Here is a 22628-nt window from a genome sequence, read left to right on the forward strand (position 1 = left end):
TCACCGGCTATTTACACTTCGCTCCTCTCTTCAAAGCGCCTCAGCCCCGGCGCTCGCTACCTCCGCTCGGGGGGGCGGCCAGGTCCTGGGGGGCTCCGGGGGTCTCTGTCCTTCCTCTCCCCCCTTTCCTGGGGTGGCTGGCGGCTTCCCCCGTCCCTGGGGAGCGCTGCCCCAGCGCGCTGCCTTCCACCTGAAAGGCAGAGCAGAGCGGCCGCCCTCCCTCCCGACCCCTCCCGGGGCCCTCCCGGCGCGGCTGCCGCGACCAACCGAGGGGAAAAACCCCGCAAACAGCGACAGACCCGAGCCGGGGATAAAGGAGAGAACGCTGGAAAAATTCTGGTCGAAACACGAGAAATAGCGACAAAACACAACAGAGCAAGTTGTGTTATATTAAAAGTTATTATTTTTAAAGTTAGGCAATCCCCCCCTTCTCTGAGCCGAAGGGGGAGAAGAAGGCAAAAAAATTAAAAAAAAAGGGTAAGAAAAAAAAAAAGGAAGAAAATAAAGACAGACACTGGTTGAAAAGTTACGTAAATAAACATTTTTCAGATTAAAAACAAAAGCATGTCCAAACTAGGAACGTTTACAAGATGACAACTACTAACAAACTTTCTCTACAGCATTGCTATTTAGCAGTAATAATAATAATAGAATAATAATAATCACCTCTTTATAGGATGGCACCTTGATCCTTAAATATTGTCCAGTGTGTAAGGTCAGTGTGCGGAGGGTTAGGAGCGGAGAGGGCTGATTTTTCTTAAAGGGGCAGATCAGGGGAAGGCTGTGGTGGTGCCGGCAGAGAGGAGGGGGCAGAGATAAGTGGTCTGAGGAAGAGGATAGGACCAAAAAAAAAAAAAAAAAAAAAAAAGAAGAAAAAAAAAAAAAAAAAAAAAAAAAAGACCAAACCAGCTCGATGATGATGAATACATTGGAAAGTTTTTTTGGCCCTGGTGAGGGTGTCAGATTGAATGCTCTGTGCGCATGTGCGAAGGTGTCCAAACTGACAATGCTGGGGAGATGAAGATAGTGTGTAGCTGCTTCTGGGCTCAAGGAGGAGGAGAGGAATCCACACGCCGACACGATGAGATCCAAGGCGAGGGCGAGAAAACTGCCCAAAAGTAGGTCCTTTCTCTCCCTTCTTCCGCGTCCCGGCGGCGGGGCCGGGGGCACGGAGCCGGGCCGGGGGCTGCGCGGGGCTCAGCCCCTCTCGCCCTCCCCGCGGCCGCCGCCGCCGCCCGCCCCCGGCCGCGGGTCCCCCCGCGCTGCCCCGCGCCGCTCCGCGCTGCCCCGCGCCGCTCCGCGCTCAGCGGCCGGGCGGCGGGCGCTGCGGGGCCGGGGGAGAAAAGCGAAAGTTAGCTGGAAGTTGACGAAAGGGGATAGCGAGCAACTTTTTTTTTTTTTTTTTTTTTTTTTTTTTTTTTTTTTTTTATTGAGTCGTTCCAAGTCTTGTGAAATAATATTCCCGGCTCCTGAAATAGTGGGCGCTAGAGGTCTGCGTTTGGCATCTGCCGGCGGGAGCCGAGAGACGGAGCGCTGGAGAGAGGGGGGAGAGAGACAGGCAGAGACGGCGGGGGGGGAGTGGGAGAAACCCTTCTGGTCTCGGGAACAATTATCGAGGAGAGGGAAGGAAGAGAATTTGTAGCAAAAATGGATCCGCTCTCAGTGAGGGGCTTTGGAGTCGCAGGTCCAGAGGGAAGATCCTGAAGGCAGCTCGGGTGTCCCAGCTGGGGGTTAAGAAGGTCTGGGGGAGGGGAGTGTGGGGGAGTGTCTTTAATTTTTAATTTTTTAAAATTTACTTGGGGGGTGGAATTGCAGCTCGTAAGGCTCGCGCAGCTTTTTCCCTCCGTCTTCCAGCGGACCCTCTCCCTTTCGTTCTTTCTTTCGAGTCGTTTTTAGACTGGATTTTCCGAGGAGGAAGGAGAGTGTGGCTTTTGTAGGGAAGAGCGGGTCCTCTCTGCCCCCGCTCCCGCAGAGTCCCGCTGCAAAGGCTCGGGATGGTTCCTCGGTGATTCCCTGTTAGGTTCCGGTGGCAGCGCAGGATCCCGAAAACCGGGCAGCCTGTCGTTCCTTTTATTATTATTACTATTAATACTATTATTATTATTACTATTATTATTGCTACTACCATTATTTAGTTTCTGTTTCGCTCTGCCTCCGTGCGAAGTGCCTGGAGCTGCAGAAGTTCCAGCGCAGTCTGTGCCCCGCTGCAAACTCCGCTCGTAGCGCTCGGAAAAGGCTCGGGCGAGCAGCGGCGCCCGGTCCCCTTCCTCGCGTGGGTTTCCACGGGAGCCCGCGGGGGAGCTGGGGCCGCTCAGAGCCGGGCGTGGGGCGGGGGGATCCCCCCCAGGTGAGGGGATCCCCCCAGGTGATGGCGAGCAGCAGCCCCCCCTTGCAAGCCCCTTCGGGGTTCAGCCTCTCCCCGCGGCTGCCGAGGGGTCGCGGGCGCTCCGGCGCTGCCACGCGCGGGCTCCGAGGTTGATTTTGTCATTCGAGTTCGGCATTTCGGAGCCTTTCCAGGCCGCCGAGGTCAGCCAGGGCCGGTGCCGCCCCCCGGGATGGCACCCCCGTGCCGGGGGGACCCTTCTCCGAAGGCAGCGCTGCTCCTGGGGCCGCTTTTCCTCACGAAGTCGCTTTGTCGCCGGCTTTGTCGCCGGCCCCGAGCTCCGGCCGCCGCTCCTGTTTTGCGGCCGCCACGCAGCAGCCCCAGGCCCCGAGGCTCACCTTGGCGTCGCGACATTTTCCGTCGCGCTCCAGGAAGGTCCTCCTGTCCCCAAAGCGTGTCCGTGTGTCCCCCGAACACCTCCCTCAGCTCTACGGGCACCAAGCTGCTCAGGGAGGGATGGGTGACCCTTTTCGTGGTCGTCATTGTCACCCCATCGCTGGGGCTTCACACGGGAAGTTCTTTGAATTAATCCAGGGATTTTATTTTACTTTATTTTATTTTTTTCAATAAATACTCGTTTTAAGCGTCCCCGTTCAAATAATAACTTTTTTAAAAGTCGTCACTTATTGTTTTAGATTTTTAAAGTGAGGAATGATTTTCAGAGCTCTCTTGGCTGGAAAAGCCAAGTTCAATGGTTAAATAAGGGGGAATATTTCACTTTTACTTTTATTTTCTTTCTTCTTATTTTTTGTTCTCCTCGCCTCTCCTTTTCTTTCTTTTTACTTTTTGAAAAGGCCCCGGGATTTTTTTTTGCAGATGTGCCCCGGCGGGTTCAGTGCGGGTTTTTACAGATGTGTCCCTGGTGGGTGCGATGCGGATCCGGCCGCGTTTGAGCGCGGGTGGGACTCTCCACGCTCCCCCCGTGAACTCCTGCAGCTTAAGGGCTGAAAGGTTTTCGGTGCCTGGATATCTGAGGATATCTCAGGATATCCAGGAGCTCGGGGAAGAGCTGGAGCCCCGCAGCCGGGAGCGAGCCCTTCCCGGCGGCCGGAGCCGCGGCCGCCAACGCGCCTGGAAGCGCCTGCTCGGAGGCTGAGCCCTGATTAAAATCAGGTGTTTAATACAATACAAGGCCCAACGGTTTATGGGGTTTCAGCCGAGGATTTTTTAGGGATCACAGTTCAAAACAGTAGTCCAGAGCTAAGGTTTCAATATCCCAGGAGTATTTATTTGCCGAACAGATTCAACACGGACACGAGTGTGAGATCTCGCTGTATTTTTCCCGGCGAGGTAGCCACAACTTCTTTCACCGCACGGAACCCCGCAGGTCCCTTCCCAGCTCGCTGTCCCGGCTGCTGCAGCCCCGGGAGCGGCTGCGGGCGCCGGGAGAGCCCGCACGGCCCCGGTGCGCGGCCGCCGAGCCGGGCGAGGCAGCGGCGCGCCGGGCTTTAAAAACACGCAGTGCTGGAGAATTTCATTTCATTGGACAATATTTTAAGCAGATGTGAGGCTCCGCTGGGAATTCGACAATATTACCTGCCTGGGGAAAGGGGCGAACGCGTGTGCGTTGGGGTGGGAGCGGAATTCTCCGCGGTTTCGGTGCCACTCACACCGGGAGAGCGGCAGGTACGGGGGGCAGCGGAGCTGAACCGGAGCCGGGAATGGCTCTCGCTCGCTCCGTGGCTCCCGGAACCTTCAGAAACGGCTGTAAATCAAAAGACGAGGCTCGCTCAGGGTGCCGGGAGGCGCAGCAGCCCCGGGGGTGCCGGCGCCCAGGTGAGCGCTGCCTCCGCATCCCCCGCAAGGCCGGGCTGTGCCCGCGGCTCCGGGGGCTCGGCTGCCCGCAGCCCCGAAGGGGATCAGCGGGACGGGCAGGTAGAAGGCCACGCCGTGTCCCCGGCCGCAAGGGCCTCGTCCTTCCGCGAGAAAATAAAATCTGGGTGAGCGGAGAGAAGGCTCGGCAGCAGCGGGGTCTCGCCGCCGCTGGCAGAGAGAGGATGCAGGGGAGGCGAGTGACACGGGAGTTGGGCGCTGCACGCTTAAAGCGAATTCGTTTCCTTTCGAAATCCCTGAATTTCAGAGTCCGACTACAACACCGAGCTATGCACGGCAGGGCAGGATCGCAGACTTAAAGAAATGCTCGTGCTGGCAAACGGTGGCTGATATTCCTGCAGCCCCGTTTGCTTTTCGCTGGTAGGAATAGGACCGAGGCACGCTTTGGGGCCGGAGTTTTCAGGCAGCGCTGGCGCATCCTCCGGGCAGGCTGGATTGGCAGGAAAATAGTTGTGAACCCAACCCTGCCGTGCCCGGCACCGGTTCCTCGCTTTCAGGCTTCGCCTTCGAGGAGAGAACAGGCTTTCCGTGTAGTGCTATTTTATTAATTTTATTTTAATTAAGGCTGAAGAGACAGTGAAGGGGAAAGGGAGAGGGAGAGGAGCGAACGCAGAGCTGGAGCCCAAGCGCCACTTCCCGGCGCATGGCTCCGTTCGTGCTCCCACAGACTCTTCCACAGCACGCCCGGAGCAGGAAAATTTATGGCGCTTTGGGGCGTTTCGATTTTTTCCCATCTCCGAAGCTCTCCCTCTGCCCCGTCCCTACCCAGAGCCCCGAGGGCGGACACCGGGGAGCGGAGGGAGGCAGCGGCGGCCGCGCTGTGCCCGGCCCGGTGCCCTGCCCCCGGTGACCGGGATGTCCCCAAAGCTCTCCCGAGCCCGGCCGCGGGTGCGGAGGCCGGCGCAGGTGCGGGGCCGCCGCCGCCGGGTCCCACCGTGCCTGGGTCCCCCCCTGTCCTGCCCCGGATCTGTTCAATTAGGCAATTAGGGATGCGGGGCAGGGAAGGCGGGGAGTGGGGGGGTTTGATCCGCTAATTAAGGTGATGCGTAATTAGCACTTCAACAAAAATCGCCGAGGATTTGAGATCACTTTACTCTTATTTTTTTTCTTTCCCCCCGCCCCGCCGCCCTCCAAATTCTACAAATATAATGTATCAATTGCCCCACTCGTCCCGCGTGGTTTATTTGGGAAAAAAGCACGGAGGGAACAACTGTAGGGCACGTCCTCTCCTTGGCCTGGGCAGGAACTTGGCAAACGGGGGCACCGGGCTGGGGTTTTGACGAGGGGCTCTGGCAGGTCCGAGGTGCCCAAGTGCTGCAGGGGTCGCGGGCTGGGTCTGGCTCTGCCCCCGGCGGTGCCCGTGGGTGTCCGAGCAGCTCGGATGAGGTGCGTGTGATGCCCATCCACGTGTGTTCACATCACGGGGCACCGGCGTGTCTGCACCGAAATATAAGTTTATGAAGTGCGTCAGAGGAAGGCACATTATCGCAAATTCACCGAATTCCCGATTTCACCGAATTCCCGTTTTCTGTAAAACATCCGTGCCGGTGCAAGACGTGTCTGTCTGTGCAGAGGCGTTTGTCTGTCGGGCTGGCAGCGCGCATACAAAGGTCTTAAAACACGCATTAAAATCACAGCTACTGTACGGTCACGACCCAGAATGTTCTGTGAAGAAATCGGACTGAATCTGTACTTCATGTTTAGTTTTTTTAATTCGAACACCTAAACCTGCTTATTTTTAGGCTTTGCACTGGGACTGCTGTGTGAGTTCAGGGATAGCACGGGAGGTCTTTAATAAGCCGGGAGGATAAAAATAAACCCAACATTTCCCTGCTATTAAAAATACCTGGGGAAAGCGCTGAGGTCGGGAAAAGCACAGGACTGCCCTTCTGCTGGATTTCAGCGGGGTCGCAGAGCCCCGAGGGGAGCAGGATGGGGAAGAGCCGCCGGGATGAAGCGCAGCGCACCTGGAGCGCGCCCCGTCCCCGCTCCCTCGCAGGCAAAAGGCGAGGCAGGAGTTTGGATTTCACGGCACGGCAGCGCTGGAATTCCTCGCTGCGATGATAGCCCGGCTCCTCGGGCGTTCCACGAGCGGGGAATTCTCCGCATGGAGCGCCGGGCTCCATCCCTGGAGGGAATGGCTCGGGAAGCTCCCGTGCCGCGGGGAAATCGCCTCGCCAGGCGCGCCTGAGCTCATTGGTGTCTGCAGAGCAGCCGGAGATTCTCGCCGGGAAAGGCCCCGTTGAGTGAGGAGTGTTATTATTGTGATGATGGCTATGATTATTGCGGCTTAGGTGTTTTATAAAAGCTCTGTGCTGTTTAATAAGGTGCTTTAAAGACAAAGGCCTGAGAAGTTTGCAAACACGGAGGAGGTGAGGCTCAGGAGCCACCTGGATGCTGGGGAAGGAGTTGTGATCCTCCGGCAGGGCTGGGGAAGGGAGGAGGAGTGTGCAGGATCCCTGCCCGCTCCTGGTGACAGGATCAGGAGCAGAATCCACATTTTTCAGAGCTGCTTTTGCCCTTCTACCTGTCCAATTTCCATTCTCTCTTTTTATTATAATTTCCCCCGCCGTCTTGTTGCGTTAAAACTTCAACTGTGTGAAATTGGTGAGTGGATAAAAAGCTGCATTCCCGACCCAGAGCCTTGCAGTGGCACAGGGCTGGTGGCACCTGGGGTTGTTTGTGCCCTCGGTGTGCCAGGACGAGCTCAGGCTTTGTTTCCACAACTTGCTGCCTCTCCCCTATTACGGGATGTGTTTATTTTCCCCCCCAGTTAGAGATTATTTAAATGACAAACTCCGATGTAGCGCGACTCCGAACGCTAAGGGAAAACACCCAAATTTTGGCTGAGTAATGATTTTCTCGTGCCTATTTCCCAAAAGATAGCGTTCATCCCCGGGGGGGTGAGAGCCCAGCACACCAATAAATGCATGTCCACAGTGTCTGTCTGCAGCTGGGGATGGACACATCCCAAGGGAATCTGCAAAAACATTTGTTCCACTCTGGGTAACAGCCTGTTGATATGGCATCCCCCCCCACCCCACCCCCCCCACCCCCCACCCCAAAATTCCTGCTGGACTTTCTGATCTTAATTTTTTTTTTTTTTTTTTTTCTGGAGGAATTTCAGTTCAGGGATGTTGGAGTGGAAAAGATCTACGACCTTATTATTTCTTTTATTTTCCTAATGGATTTTCATGCATCAGCGCTACCTCCTCACGGCTGTTTATTTTCATTTTTATTGCACTTGGGTTTGCATTGTGCACCATCCAAATCCGTAACGGAGTGTCCCTGTCCCGAGGAGGAATTCTTCCTCTTCTTCCTTCCCTGAGTGATGGCACCTTCTTTGCTCATAAAAATGAAATGTGGCTTTCATCCCTGCACTGAGTGTACATCATGCTTCTGAATGCTCATACCCTGAATAAGGAGATTTTTTATCATTGGGTTGTTCGTTTTTCTCTAATTGTGAAGAAATTGCCTTGCAGTAAGGGATGTCTTGGTGGATAGGTTTGGAAAATGAACTCTTTTTCCATGGATTTAAGTGTTTCTCTGTGCAGAGGTGTGCAGGACAGCGGGAGGAAGGAAAGTTTCTGTTCAGAGGGCGACGGAACTTTCATCATGCGCCCTAAAAGAAGTGTTTTACCCAAATTTATAAAAAATTAGTTAATAAAGTGGGGTTTTCTTTACCACTGAACCCACTTTTGTGCTGCAAACGAGGCCACTGGTCCTCTTGGGGAGACATTTGCCAGGTGAAAATGGACTGAGACAGCCAAATTATTTCCAGTAGGCCACAGAATAATGCTCCCATCACGGCAAATCTTGGTCTGCGCCGAGCTGCTGTGGAAGGATTTTGTCTTCTCTTCACCATTCCCTTTTTTTATTATATTATTATAATATTATAATTTTATTATATTATTATAATATTATATTATATTGGGGACAAGAGTGGGGCTGGCTGCACCACAGCCCTCCCCAAAGCAGGGGCTGCACAGGCGCGGGGCTGAAGTGGCAGCCCAAGAGAAACCAGGTGCTGATTAATTTTTGCCTCGATAGTTTTACATCTTTCAGGTGTTTTGCTTTAAGGTCCAGTTTGGGAGGTGGTGGGTTTTTGGTTTTTTAAGGTTTTTTGGGGTTTTTTATTTTTGCTTCTCTGTTGTTCTTGGCTTGGGGACTCTCCCAGCAGAGCCCTGAGACACAATGGCCTGGCCTCAGCTATTGGGATCAATTTAGCCATCATTACCAGATAACGCTGTCAGCCCGTTTGAGATCCATATTTGTTTAATAGTTAATGTTCTGGACAAAATACAGAGAGCTGGGGAGAAGTCAAACTGCCCTGAATGCTCTGCTTATTTTATATCCACTATAACTATTTTTGTCCATGAAAATTGGCTTAATTATATCAATGGAATGTTTCTTTTTCAATTCTGTAGGCAATTAGTCCATCTTGCTGGCTGCAATTTATTTTAATAAAAAAATAAACCAGTGGCGTGTTCAGTTCCTCATCCCCTGGGGACAAATGCGATTGGTGTGTTTAATTTCATTAACTACAATGCGGCCTACTGGAAAAATGTATAAAATCAGCTTTATACAGCTTAAACACTGGCATTTGAAACAAATCATTACTGCATTAGCTGTCACCCTGGTAATTCTAGAATCCAAGACAAAAATATTATAGCTGTTTTTATAACCCTCTGCAAATACACTGTTAAAATAATTTGTAATCATTTTTTAAACATGGCCTGATGTTTTCAGTTAAAATATCTTATCACCACCAGAGAAGGTTGGCTATTCATTATCGTATGGAGGCTTTATTGAATGATTCATGGGTTGCTTCCCCAGCAGAAAATCCCCTCCTGTCTGCCTGAAGCTCCATGGTTTGGAGATGGACTCTCAGCACTCAGGGTTTTTTTTGAACCAAATTTGTGTTGCTCCAGTTGTAATTCCAGTTTTGGGAGGGCAAGTGCAAGGAGCAGTTTCATTAAGCAGTGCAGATGAGGAATATTCAAAAATTCAGCTTTTCTTCCCATGAGACCCAGTGGGGAACATCCCAAAGCAGCTCTGGGTGTTCCTTTGGGCTCTGAGGTGGGAGGGAAGAGCTGAGGCTGTGCCCATCCCACTCTGAGTTCCCAAAATCAGCCCCGAGTCCTGATTCTGGGTTCAGCCCAGCACAGCCCATCCGAACCCAAATCCTCACCACACACAGATCCTGGCTGTACCCCCTCATCCCACCCGGGTGTTTTTCAGATGCCACAATCCAGCCACAAAACTGCTCTTTTTTGATTTTGAAATGAATCTGTTCCCTGTGTAACAGCACCCAGGGCTGGTTTAAGGGATGTGTAACCCATGAGTAAGGCTGGGCACAGCACCCGTGCCTGATCTGAGCTTAAACTGCAAAAACTCAGGATTTCTTTTCTAAATGCAAGGCCAGATCCCCGACTCATGTAAATCAGCATCAACATCAATGAACCTAATTTTCACCAGCTGAGGACACGGCCCCAGAGATTTGTGTGCATGTGCATAATAAAATGTACAAATATGGGTCTAGAACTGCTTTAAGGGGGTTCACTTTCAGCCTCTGCAGATCAATATCTGCTGCAGAAATGCAGTTTGGCTCGGGTTGGTTTTTCTCCTTAACTTAAGGAATGATCAATTCTATAACCTCAGCATTTTTGAGACAGATTGCTATTTTCTGAAGTGGCAAGGACTTCCTTTCCAGGGGAGTAATCCACAGAGGATGGGCCACACTGGACATGAGCCATCTGCTCCCTTGCACGCACTCAGCTTTATTTATTTCTTCTCCCTTCCCCTGCTGTCATAACCAGTAGTTCATTTTCTTTCCCTATCTTTAACTTTACAGCAGCGGCACCTTGTTGGAAGTGATACCAATTTATTGTTTTATTGGTGTGGCAGAGCAGGAGAAAAATCAGCTTTATTTCCTACTCGGGGTGAAATCACTTCAGGGGGACTAAAGAAGCTCAGGGCAGTTTCTCTCCTGGGTCTGGAGGGCACAGAGTGGTGCCAGTGGCTGTGGAGGGTTGATTATTGCAAAATATCACTTAAATCTATGAAGAAAAAGGTGAAGAAGAAGGACCAGCTTCTGCCTTAAAATCTCCATCTTGCTTTATATATATTCCTATATTCTAAACCCTTAAACTCTAAGTTTTCCACCCTCTGATATCACACACTTCTGTTCAAACTCCACACCAAAATCCCAGTTTTATCATCAATTTTGGAAGCTTCTCCACAGCCCCATGTCAGTGCAGGGTTCTCCTGGGGGTCAGAGCCTGGCAGCACAGAAAGTCTAAAATTCTCAATAATCAGGGTTCCAACAGTGGAGGGTTGGGATTTGGCATCACAGCTCTCTTTTGGTGGCCTGGGCTTTGTGGGGTGCCAGGAAAAATGAAGGATGAAGGGGAAAAAAGAGACTTTTCCATCATTGCCACGGAGCAGCTTTACCTGGGTTTAGGTGCAGGATTAGGCTGGGAGCAGCCCCAGCTCCGGGGCTGTGTCAGCACAAGAGTTTCTCCTCTTTCTCTGGGGGCAGGATTTGCTGGCTGGAAGGAAATGCAGGAAGTTTGACCCAAAGTTTTGCTCTGAACATGGAAAAGCTGCAGAATGGGGCAGTGCTGGAATGGGGGCAGCTCCTGTGCCCTGTTATTACAACAAAACCAACTCGGTGCACACTGAAACAACATTACCTGCTCCAGGATGCAGGAAAAGCAGGAATTTGGCATTTCATTGAGCTGACAAAGTCATTTTCCCAGCTTAAAAAAATATTTTACCCTCAGCTGTTCCATTTGTGACACGGGAGGGATGCACTCACTGTGATTTCTGGAGCAGCAATGTCTCATTAATCACCTTTGTGCTGGTCCAGCTCCCACCGAGGTCCTTCCTTCCATCCGAGGGATGATTTTGTTGAATTTGCTGCACCAGATTTTCCCCTTTTTTTTGCAAGTTTCATATTTGGCTTAAAAATCTTTCATTCCATCTCAGACACTAATAAAAAAAAGCTTTTGTTTACTTGTAGTCTGGCATTTTCTTTGCTTTCAGGACAGTGTTTAGTGTTTTTTATTTCATGGCAAATGGACCTTTTGGGCTCAATCATGTAAATGAATTTTTAAATGGCTGCACTGCGAGTTCATGTAGTATAAAATTGCTCCACCATTTATTTTTTCTGTTTATAGAAAAGGGCTGGTTTCATTTTATATTTTATTGCCTCAATGTGAAATAAAGAACCTGCACAACTTGCGAGCGACCATATATTTTATTTCAGAATTATCACATAGGGATAAAATAAATTTCAATCCCTACATGGCACAATAGGCAGATTTAAAAGGAGTTGCTACCTCGTGGAGAACTTTGAAAAGCCCTTTGCTCAGCAACAGTTCTGCTCATGTATCCCATCTAGGAGAATAAAACCAGATCTTGCTTACTTTGGGACTTCTTAAACATTTCCTGCTAGAATTCCCTGCAAGTCTTTATCCAGGGAAAGTCCAGGAGAGAATTTGGTTCTTTGCCCTCTGTTCCTGATAGTGTTTATGAGGGAGGGATTTTCTCAGGTGAGCCTGCAGGAAATCCAAGTTATCTTCACTGGTGTCCTCAAGGAAATGCCTGAGGAGCTACTGCTGCTCCCTCAGACATCCAGACATTCCTGCTTCTCCACACAGATACAATATTTGGGCAGCTGAGACCTTGTAGACAATTCTAGTGCTTCCTGACATCATTTATTTCAGGGGTTTATGATTATTGGTATAAAACATGGGTGCACCTGTGAAGCAGAGCCACCAACCTGTGAAACTCCCTGAGGATCCTGCTGGACTCCACAGCTGCTCCGAGCAGCAGGTGGGGGATGCAGATGTTCCACGTTTCCAAGTGTGGTTTTCATTTCCTCCCTTCACTCACTCTTGGCTTTTTTAAGTCCCATTTCAGATAAAGAAGTATTTTTGGGTGGCTCTGGAGGGAGGGTGGGTGTCCCCAAGGTTGGTGGTGCCAGCATCATCTCCAGCCACAGCCAGAGAGATTTTCCCATGACCAGGAGTCAATTCCCAGCTAAATATTGATTTTTGGAGCAGCAGTATCTGTTGTAGTAGATTAGGGGAAAGGAGCCTGAATTTAACAACCACCTATAATCTATTTTTACCCAATGGACAGTCATCAAACAGTTGGTTTTTGTTGTTTTTTTTTTTATTATTAAATATTGTGGTTTAGCAGTTTGGAAGACAAGTCTGGGGGCATTAACCAGAAAAAAACCCTGCTGCATAATTAATTCCACTCAGCACCTCCTTGGTGTTCTTGTGGCTGTGAGATCCAGGGGATTTGTGTTATATTTGTGTTATATTTGTGTTATATTTGTGTTATATTTGTGTTATATTTGTGTTATATTTGTGTTATATTGGAGAATTTTGCTTTTCAGGCCAGGAATAAGGACCTGCAGGCTGGGTTGGGGCAGCTGAGGTTCTGGTGGGTCAAATGCTCAGCTCCAATCCCAAATCTGGAGAAAAAGCACCCAGAAACGGCCCTGCCTACCCTCCCTGCCTGAGAATTCCTGGTTATTTCCTGCAGAATCCAGAGCTTTGGGAAATGAAATAGAGGCAGATTCCTGGAGCCCTGCTTTGCTCTGAGTCTCCTTTTCTCTTCCTGTGGAAATCCCGAGAGCAAATTGAGCCTCGTGCCCACCTCAGCAGCAGGAGCTGGGAATTCCAGGATGGAATTTTGCCTTTCCCCCTGTGCAGCTCTTCAGGGGCTCCAGGGAACCTTCCCCATGGCTGGGCAGCATCAGCATCTCCCTGCTGGGAGCTCCAAACCTTGGTGCTTCCTGGGGGTCTTCCCATGGACTTTGCAGGGCTTTGGAGCAGATCCTGGAGGCCCTGGAATCTTTGGGCTATCCGTGGTGTTTCCACAGAAAGAGTTTTTCCTTCTGTCAGGGTCCCTGTGCAGCTCTGGTTAATGATTAACCACCAAGGGGCTGGGGTAAAACGGATTTATCTCCATGGAAAAAATCAGCCCTGCCTTTGTCTCCACTTCTGAAGTTTTTCTGGTGTGCTTTGGCTTTTAAATATTTGCTTGATTTTTTTTTTTTTTTAATCTGCAATTTTTAGAGTTGTGTGCCTGATTCTTCTCAAATATCCCAGAGTAATGTGTATTTCTGCCCCCTCAGAATCCCAGAATAAGTGTGATGATCCCATTGAAAGGCAATGTTTTGGTAATTGAAGACTGAAGAGACAGCCTGGAGGACTTCCATGTCAATATATACACTTTATATCTGTATTTCTAGTTCAGAGTCACAAGTTATAATTCTTCAAGGAGTTTTATTCTTGTTTACAGTGGCAGATTCTTAATTTTCCTTTTTAATTCTTTTGCCATGATGTTTAAAATGAGGAAAAACCCCCAAAACATCCCAGTACCAACCTGCTGATGTATCTCTGTAGAGGTTAAATATTGGCAGTGGCCATTTAGATCCTTGTGCCTTGGTGCTTGCATTAGAACAAAAAAAAAAAAAACCCAACAACCAGCACTCTTGAAAAATTACTGAATTCTCCTTGCAGTGTCGGGTTCCAAGATAATGATGTGTCTGTGTGTGAAAATATTAAATTGCAATAACATGCAGAGTGAGTGCCTTTCTGAATGGGGTATTCAGTTCACAGCTTGGACTATACATAAAGCTAGTGAGTGACAGAATACAAATGGTGTCATAAAACATCAGGGGAATTTAGAGCCAGCCTCAATCTTTTTGATCTATATTCTATCTGTGGAGCTCTCCCCATCTATCTTTAGTTAATGAAACAGTTAAACAGATTTAATTATTTATCGCTGTTTAATGTCAGGAGTTATCAAAACAGATTACACTTCCCCCCCTGCACTTCAAGGTATTAGAAAAACTCTCAATGTCTTCAGCGAAGTCTGGGATGTTTCCTGTGCACAGACAGTGCTTTAAAATACGTTTTTAAATGTTTTTAAGCCCCAATTGTTTGGTGACAGCAGTTGCTGAGTTTCCTTGCCTGAGAACAACTTTATTCCTAAAACTTGGCTTGTTTCTTACACAAACTGCTTTTATTAATCCCAGAAAGCAGAGAGAAATGAGAATTCTGTTTCACTTGAGATGAGGCATGGAACAGAATGGGATAGGTCTGGGAGGGTGGAGGTGACAGGGCCCCAAATGAGAGACACACTGAAAAATCACCCAAATCACCACAAAACCTTCTCTGTTCTTGCTCTGCACCCCAAAATCAGCCCCGGCAGCTTTAAGAGCTCTGTTAGCCATCGTGTCCAAGCATGTTCTCGTGGCTTCCCATTGCCCACCTCTCTCATGTGTGGATGTGTAGAAAACATTTCAGGGAATTTCTGATCCCAGTTCCCTCTGGAATGCTCAAACCTGTGGATCTGGTGTTTCCTAAGAGGAAATTTCAGCATTTCCACCCTCAGGAGGACACCAGACCAGAGGTGTTGGTTGTCCCCTCCTGAGGCTGGCCTGAGATGCCAAAACCCCCCATTTATTCCTGAATCTGCTCATTCCAGGCTTTGGGATCCCTCTCTCTCATGTGTGGATGTGTAGAATACATTTCAGGGAATTTCTGAGATCCCAGCCCCCTCTGGAATGCTCGAACCTGTGGATCTGGTGTTTCCTAGGAGTAAATTTCAGCATTTCCACCCTCAGGAGGACACCAGGCCAGAGGTGTTGGTTGTCCCCTCCTGAGGCTGGCCTGAGCTGCTAAAACCCCCGTTTATTCCTCAATCTCTCTGCTCATTGCAGCCTTTGGGATCGCCCTCAGCCCGACCACCTGGGTCTCCTCTATTGGCAGCTTTGATAAGAAATCATTCTTCTCCACCTAAGCTCTCCCTTTCCCCTCGGTTTTAAATTGCTCCCCAGGCCTGACAGACTAGCCTCGTTCAAAGGGAAGCCTGGAGGAGGCTGCTGCTTGCACGGAGGGCGAGGACTCCATTACCAGAGCCCTGAATCCTGTGGGGACCTCTGGGGAGCCTCCCCTCCTGGGCCCGAGACAGTGTGGCATTGTGAGCGCCAAGGGCAGGGGGATAAAGGAATCCAGCCCGGCTTTTCCCTGACAAAGAGACCTCAATACTTTTGTTCAGCGGGGGGAAATGGAATAAAGCTGCTGGGTTTGCTCCCAAATGGAATAACGCTGCTGGGTTTGCTCCCAAAGCCACCGGCAGCTCCACGCCCAGAGGGCTCCGGCCTGGGGCAGAGCTGGCTGCCAGGGGAGAGGGTTTGCAGGTGGAAATGAGAGTAAAAGGCCTCTCTGTGCCAACACCTGAACGATTTTGGGCCTTGCCAGAAGGATCAAAAGCGCCAGGGTAACCCCCCCTGTGCTGCAGGGATGGGCAGGAGGACCCAGCTGCTGGAAACCCAACCCTGCTTCCATGCCAGGAGGGCACCGGGGTGAGGGGCTGCTGCAGGTGCCTCAGGGAGGAGCATTCCTGGGCAGCCAGGTGCTGTCCTTTATCTTCCAGGTGATCAAAAACCCTAAAACCCTTCCAGCTGCAGAGAACTCCCTGGAAAGCCAAGTGACATCCTTTATCTTTTAGGTGACTTGCCCCCAAACCCTTCCAGCTGCAGAGATCTCCCTGAGATGTCCTCTATCTTTTAGGTGATTTAAAACCCTAAAACCCTTCCAGCTGCAGAGAACTCCCTGAGATGTCCTCTATCTTTTAGGTGATTTAAAACCCTAAAACCCTTTCAGCTGCAGTGAACTCCCTGAGATGTCCTTTATCTCTCAGGTAACCTGCCCTAAAACCCTCCCAGCTGCAAAGAACCCTTTGGGATGTCTTTTATCTTTTAGGTGATTTAAAACCCAAAACCCCTTCCAGTTGCAGAGAACTCCCTGGAAAGCCAAGTGACATCCTTTATCTTTTAGGTGACTTGCCCCAAACCCTTCCAGCTGCACAGAACTCCCTGGGCAGTGGGATCCCACTTGGTTTTGGGTGTCAGAGAAGGTTTTGTGTTGTAGACATCAGTGGGAATGTGTGAGCTAAATTTGGAAGCACCTATACATCTAGACTCCAAACTTGTTGTTTGAAATGTGGGAGATGGGGCATTTGGATCGAAGCAAAGGTCAAAAATCATAAAAGCAGAATGGTTTGGGTTCAAAGGGACCTTGAAATTCTTTGAGTTCCAAATCTTTGACAAGGGCAGGGACATTTTCTACTATCCCAGGCTGCTCCAAGTTCCAACCTTGGACACTTCCAGAGATCCAGGAGCATCCACAGCTTCTCTGGGCACCCCGTGCCAGGGCCCCACCACCCTCACAGAGAACAATTCCTTCTGTATATCTAACACAGATTTCCTCTCTTTTGGTTCAAAAATAATACCTTAATTTTTCTCTCTGCCTGGACCTGTGGAAACCTTTTCCTCACTGCAGCTTCTGCAGTGGTGTGAGCACCCAGAGGGGCTCCCAGGGGCTGCCAGAGGCCACTCCTGTGCACAAACCTTCCCCTGGTGTCACAGGGCCATCATTTGTGACACCCCACATGCCTCAACGGGAGGAAAACCGGAGCCCATCACGTCATATTAAAAATATTGATAAATTATTAATTATAATTTAGCCCAGCCTTCAGATGTGGCCAAGTGGAGCCTGTGCATGCCCTGATTGCTGTGGGGTGGGAGGGGATGTGGCTGTGCAGGCAGATTTCATTTGGGAAGTACAGCCTGGCTGGGTTTCAGCAGTGAGGTGCTGACACAGACTCCTGATGCTCCCATGGATTCTTGCTGCTGCTGCCAGGTGGTAATTCCTAAAATATTTGAGTTAAATGTTGTCCCAAATAGGATCTTTCAGTATTTTTAAACACACAGAGCCGTGTGCCAGGGCAAACTTCTGGAAGGAGAGGGTGGAGGGGACAGATGATGCCACCTCTAAAGGGCAACAGGAGAGAATACCTAAAATTGGGGATTTTTTCTGAATGAATTTTATCTCCACAATTATTGTAGGAGCAGCTACTGGCAAAAGGAGTTGTTTGGAGCCAAGTGCTGGAATTTTGCAGCATGGGATAAATAGCAAATGTCTGACTGACTTTGCAGGAGGGGACAGGTGGGGTGGTGGGAGATTCCAGCAAGGGAAATGAACTCTCTGAGTCATTTTGCAGTTGCAGGAAAAGCTCAGGTTCTCTCCCTGTACCTTGACCTGAACACTGTAAAGATCCATAATAACAGAAATCAGAATTAAAATGAATGAGTGGCTAAAATAGACCTTGCACAATTTGCTGGCAACAAATTCTTTTTCTTCTTTTTAAAAAGAGTATTCTTTGCTTGGCTCATATCATAGAAAAATAGCTGTGAAAACATTAATTACTTTAATTCCAGCCATCATTAATTTTGAGGCATTATTTTATCCCTTGTTGAACTCCAAGACTATTCAGCTGTGCAAACTTTTGTACGGAGGGGGAATCAAATTTATGAAAAGACAAAATGATCCCGCTAAGGACCTAAAATTCAGACATTTATTGCTGCTATTTCTTGGTTTAATTTCTTGTTTCTCTCCTTCAAACAAGGAGCAGGAACGACTTTTGTGTTCCCGCAGTGGGACAGGGAAAGAGCTGGAAGTTCTGCTGAGGGATTTTTATTAAAACCTTGGCTAACACAGAGGAAAAAAACCCACAAAATCCCCACAAAATCCACCATTGCCATGATCCAAATGGATCCTCCACATTTTACCTGGCTAAAAACCCCAGGAGAAGCAAAGCAGGGCAGATTTCCTGGGAGAGGGGAGAGGAAGTGCTGCTGTTTCCATGGCAGGATGCTGGGGAGGGATGTGCTGGTGGGCTGCTGTGTGGTCAGAGGTCGGGCTTGATGACCTTGGAGGCCTTTTCCAGCCTTAATGATGCCATGATTTAATTATCCTTGGTGTGGGGTGGAGGGGTTGGCACAGCTCCTTCCCCTCCATCCCTGGAGCCACCCTGGCTTCAGCCCCACCTCATTATTCCACAGGGAATATTCCCCATTTTTTTCCTTTGCTGCAAGAGCCCTGTGGGAGTGAGTCCCAGCACAGATTTTCTGTAGGATGAACACATTTGGAGAATTTGGAGGAGTTGGAGCTCTCAGCACTCACCAGAAGCAAGAGCCAAAGCTTCGGGAATTTCCCCCCTTCACTTGCGGTGCGAGTTTCCCCTTTGATTAAACAAATGATTCTTTGCCTAATTTGTCTATGTTGGCTATTTTTTTTTTTTTTATGAAACATGCACTTAATTAAGTAAGAGAAATACAGAAACATGTTTATCCTCAAGATTTATGCGAAAAATGAGAACCCCACTGAAATTTCCAGTAGTGAAGCAATTAAGTAATGGAATTCCACAGTATAAACATGGTATAATTCAACTATAAAACCGGTGTCTAAGTAATGTTAATGAGCTGACTTGAAGCTACAAGGGCTCAAAAAGTTCAGTCACAGATGAAAATGGAATTTGTTCTCAATTATAAGTGAAAGAAAGTTGGTTTGAATGAGGGACAGGATCCAGCTGGAACCCCCAGATAACTTCCCCACGGTTTGGGCTGACAGGTTGCAGAATTTGCAGTGGGTTGTTTAAATCTTTGCCACAGTAACTACTGAAAAATTCTAATTTTTGTGCTGTAACACAGAGCTGAGAGCCACAACTCAGGGATTGTGTCTGTGGGAAGCAGCTCAGACCAGACTGATGCTACAGCAAAGCTGCAGCTTGAAAACTGACAAAACGTGGGGGTTTATTTCAACTTGAACTTCCAGTCTGTATTGAAATTTGGCAAATGCTGGTGCAAACCTTGTAGCTGGCAAGTTTAATCCCTGTTGTCTGTAGAATCATTCCTCCCAACCAGTGGAAGCATCAGGAGGACAAAATGAATGAGGGCTCTCAATGGCACCTTCTGAGAAGTGAATTTTACTTGTTCCATGTTTCCTTCCCTGCTAATCCTGGCCTGGCTGTTTTTTTCCCCCTTCTAAATTCCTATCTATTTTGGTAAGTCCCTTTTTCCAGAGCATTAATGAGGCAGTTTGTTGTGGGGGTGTGTGCACAGAGCTCAGGGTCACCCTGCCAGCCCCAGCCCTGCCTGTTCCAGTGGTTGTGGCCATGTCCCGGAGGCTTCTCCTGCTCCCCACGCTCCATTTTCTTTTCTTCTCCTATTCCACTTCAGAATGTTGTTTCTGTCACCTTCTCAGCCCAGTAAATAGCACGCTGAAGATTTATGGGGTTGAAACTTTTAATGCCATAACAGGTTTTATGTATTTTTCACGGCATTATTCAGATGTGTGATGTTATGGTTTCGCTCAAATTCTGGTGCAACTGCTCCGAGCAGCTCCTTCCTTGTGGGCAGCTCCTCCTTGCCAAGCTCCTATTTGCACTTGCTGCAGAGGAGGAGGGAAGGAATGTGCCATAAATGTTGCACGGGATTAAAGGATGGAGACTCGGAGCCTGGAGGAAACATCGACCACAGTTTGCCTTTGAGAAGTGTCTGTGCTGCCTTCTCCTTCCTTCTCCTTCCTTCTCCTTCCTTCTCCTTCCTTCTCCTTCCTTCTCCTTCCTTCTTTCTCCTTTCTTCTTCTTCCTTCTCCTTCTCCTTCCTTCTCCTTCCTTCTCCTTTCTTCTTCCTTCTCCTTCCTTCTTTCTCCTTTCTTCTTCTTCCTTCTTCTTCTCCTTCTCCTTCCTTCTCCTTCCTTCTCCTTCCTTCTCCTTCCTTCTCCTTCCTTCTTCTTCTTCCTTCTCCCTCCTTCTCCTTCCTTCTCCTTCCTCCTCCCAGCTCTCCCAGCCCAAAATGGGGTGTGGGGTGACACTGTCAGAGCTGGAGGAGGATGAGGAAGCAAAGAGCTCTCAGGGGTGCTGGGCAGTGAGGCATTAATGGGAATTTTGGGTGGATGTGGGGGTTTTGACTTGGTTGTTTCCACATTGAATCCTCCCCTGTACCCAGCAGCTTTTCCAGGTGCTGCACCCCCAAAATGGTTCTGAACATTTTCAGCAGCAGGGTTTGGGATGTGGCACCTTGGTCATCCTCACTCAGAGTCAGGGATGGTCTCTCAGGTGATGGAAAGGTTTCCACCCCAAAAATCCATAGCAGAACTCACAGGTGGAGGTGAACAACCCAGAATGCTGAGGAGGGCTGGGCTCCCTGCTCCTTTTGGGCAAAGCCCTGGTCTCTTCTCTCACATTTTCCCTGTTGAATACCAGACTATTAAAAAGAAAGAAAACAACCAAAAAACCCCACTCCACCTAAAATGAATTAACTGGGGGGCACATCTGCTTGCCCTGGGTTCCTTTCCCAGTCATCCTAATTCTGTGCAGTTTCATGAGTTTATAAAACATTAACTACCTCAACAAGAACAACAAACACTGTTCCCTCCTCACACAGCTCCCAAACCCAGATACCAGATGGACCCAGCACCCAGCAAGGGAATATAAATTTTGATGGAGAGAGCCCTTGGTGTTCTGGGTGTTAAAGTGAGTGCCTTGGGAAATGCAGCACAGTAGATTGTGTGTGTTTGTGCTGAGTGGTGTCTTTGTCTTTCATCTATAAAAACACTAATTAAAATAGAATGTAAAAACCTGCAGCAGGTCTGGCTGTGCTGCTAAGGTAAATAAAAATGAAACAAAAGGTGTGTATATATATATATATATATATATATATGTATATGTGCATGTTAGGTCATTAAAAGTGCATTGTTAAACCGCTGCGTGCCCCAAAATTTCCGAATTAAAAGCTGAACAGAAACACATCTGGAGCAGGGCATGGAATTCCAAGTTCTGCGTTGGGTCCGTGCTTTATTTGCCAGGAATTGCTGTGTGGGGAGAGCTCCTGGAACCCACCTCCCAAGCCCCCCTTTTCCAGCCCTCCTGTGGCCAGCACCAGCCTGGCAGCTGTAGCCCAAGGCTGGAGCTGAGCTCCAGATGCTCCGGGCCCTTTGAACCACTCCAAACCCGGGCCAGCCTGGAATATTGACTGGGCTGTGCCTCTGTGTGTAAGGAGGGATGAGCTGCCAAGCAATTCAGACCCATCCTGTCAGTTCCAACTGTGGAACATCACATTTAAACCGTTTTTTTTTTTTAATTTATTTATTTTGTGTTGTTGTATCCGAGGGTGCTGCTGACAGGGAAGCACTGAGGCAAATCAGCAAAAGAGGGGTTTGAATTTAATGTGTGACCTCCCTTATGCTCCTGGAGCCCTTTAGGTGGCCCTGGGACAGTGGGACTGTCCCCCCCAGGGCTGCAGGAGCTGCTCCACATCTTGGGTGTTCCCCTCAGGATGGAGCACACGCCTGGGATGCCTCAGGCAATTCCCAGCGCTGAATTCTCTGGAATTCAGCTCTGGAAGCTCTGGCAGAGCAGGTCCCCTGCACAGGGCACAGCTGGTGCCACCCAGCCTAGGAGCTGGGCATCTGCCCCCTGGAAAATGGAAGGATGGTGGCTCAGGGAGAATCAGGCTGGAGCTGGGAGGAAATTCGGGATGCCTTGAGGTGATCACAGGGTTCTGAGCATTTCCCTTCATCCACCCAGGGTCCCAGAGCAGCTCTTGGCATCTGCAGAAGGTTTAATCCAAAGTCCACCAGGAACTGTGAAGATCTTTCCATTGGATTCATGGAAATCATGGAATCGCAGGCTGGTCTGGGCTGGAAGGGATGGCAAAGCTCATCTCATTTGAACTCTCTGCCATGGGCAGGGACAATTTCCACCATCCCAGGCTGCTCCAAGCCCTGTCCAACCTGGCCTTGGGCACTTCCAGGGATCCATGGGCAGCCACAGCTTCTCTGGGCACCTGTGCCAGGGCTGCCCACCCTCCCAGGGAAGAGTTCCTTCCCAATATCCACCTAAATTTCCCCTCTTTCAGCTGGAATCCATTTTTCCTTGCCCTCTCTCCAGTTCCTGCTGCAGAGCCCCTTTCTGGTTTCTCTTTGGCCCCTTCAGGCCCTGGAAGCTGCTGTGAGGTCTCCACACAACCTCCTCTTGTCCAGGATGAACGAGCCCAACGTTCTCAGCCTGAGAACTTTGATTCCCCCAGGTTTGCATTTGATCCTCAGCGTGAGAATGGAACAACTCCTCCCTGGCACTATTGCCTTATTAATAAATATCTCCCTGGGCAGAGATCCAAGGTTGAAGGTCTCTGGCACAATGGAGGTTACAAAAGGCCCCCTTATCACCACTGGATTACTCAAATTGTTTAAGTCCCCTCCAGAATCTTCTCCTGCTCTTCCTGGCACAGGAACAGCCACCTTGGTAAAGAGAGAGGAGAAAAAAAAAAAAAAAAAAATCATAAAATCTCTCTTTGTGCCACTCTCGCCCTGAAGAAAAAAGCTGAACATCTGATTTAGGTTTGCTGAAATAACAACAGATGTTTATCTTGTATTGTATGGCACATGGCACTACATCCCATAAACCCCCTCCTGCAGCTTAAACCCGAGGTTCTGCTCCCTCATTTGGACACTTGCAGGCTTTGTGCTCTTTCTGAAAT

At 49.2% G+C, this 22628-nt stretch overlaps 1 protein-coding gene across 1 annotated transcript in view; it reads left to right on the top strand.

The window, feature by feature from the left end:
• Positions 1-905: 905 nt before the first annotated feature.
• Positions 906-22628, top strand: part of PRDM16 (PR/SET domain 16) — a 298172-nt gene continuing 276449 nt past the window's right edge. The window contains exon 1 of the mRNA XM_021534304.2: positions 906-1118. Coding sequence (XP_021389979.2) covers positions 1082-1118 — 37 coding nt within the window. The 5' untranslated portion in view covers positions 906-1081. The remainder of the gene's footprint in view (positions 1119-22628) is intronic.

The sequence above is a fragment of the Lonchura striata genome, chromosome 24 (assembly GCF_046129695.1).
Source record: "Lonchura striata isolate bLonStr1 chromosome 24, bLonStr1.mat, whole genome shotgun sequence".
Classification (NCBI taxonomy): Eukaryota; Metazoa; Chordata; class Aves; order Passeriformes; family Estrildidae; genus Lonchura; species Lonchura striata.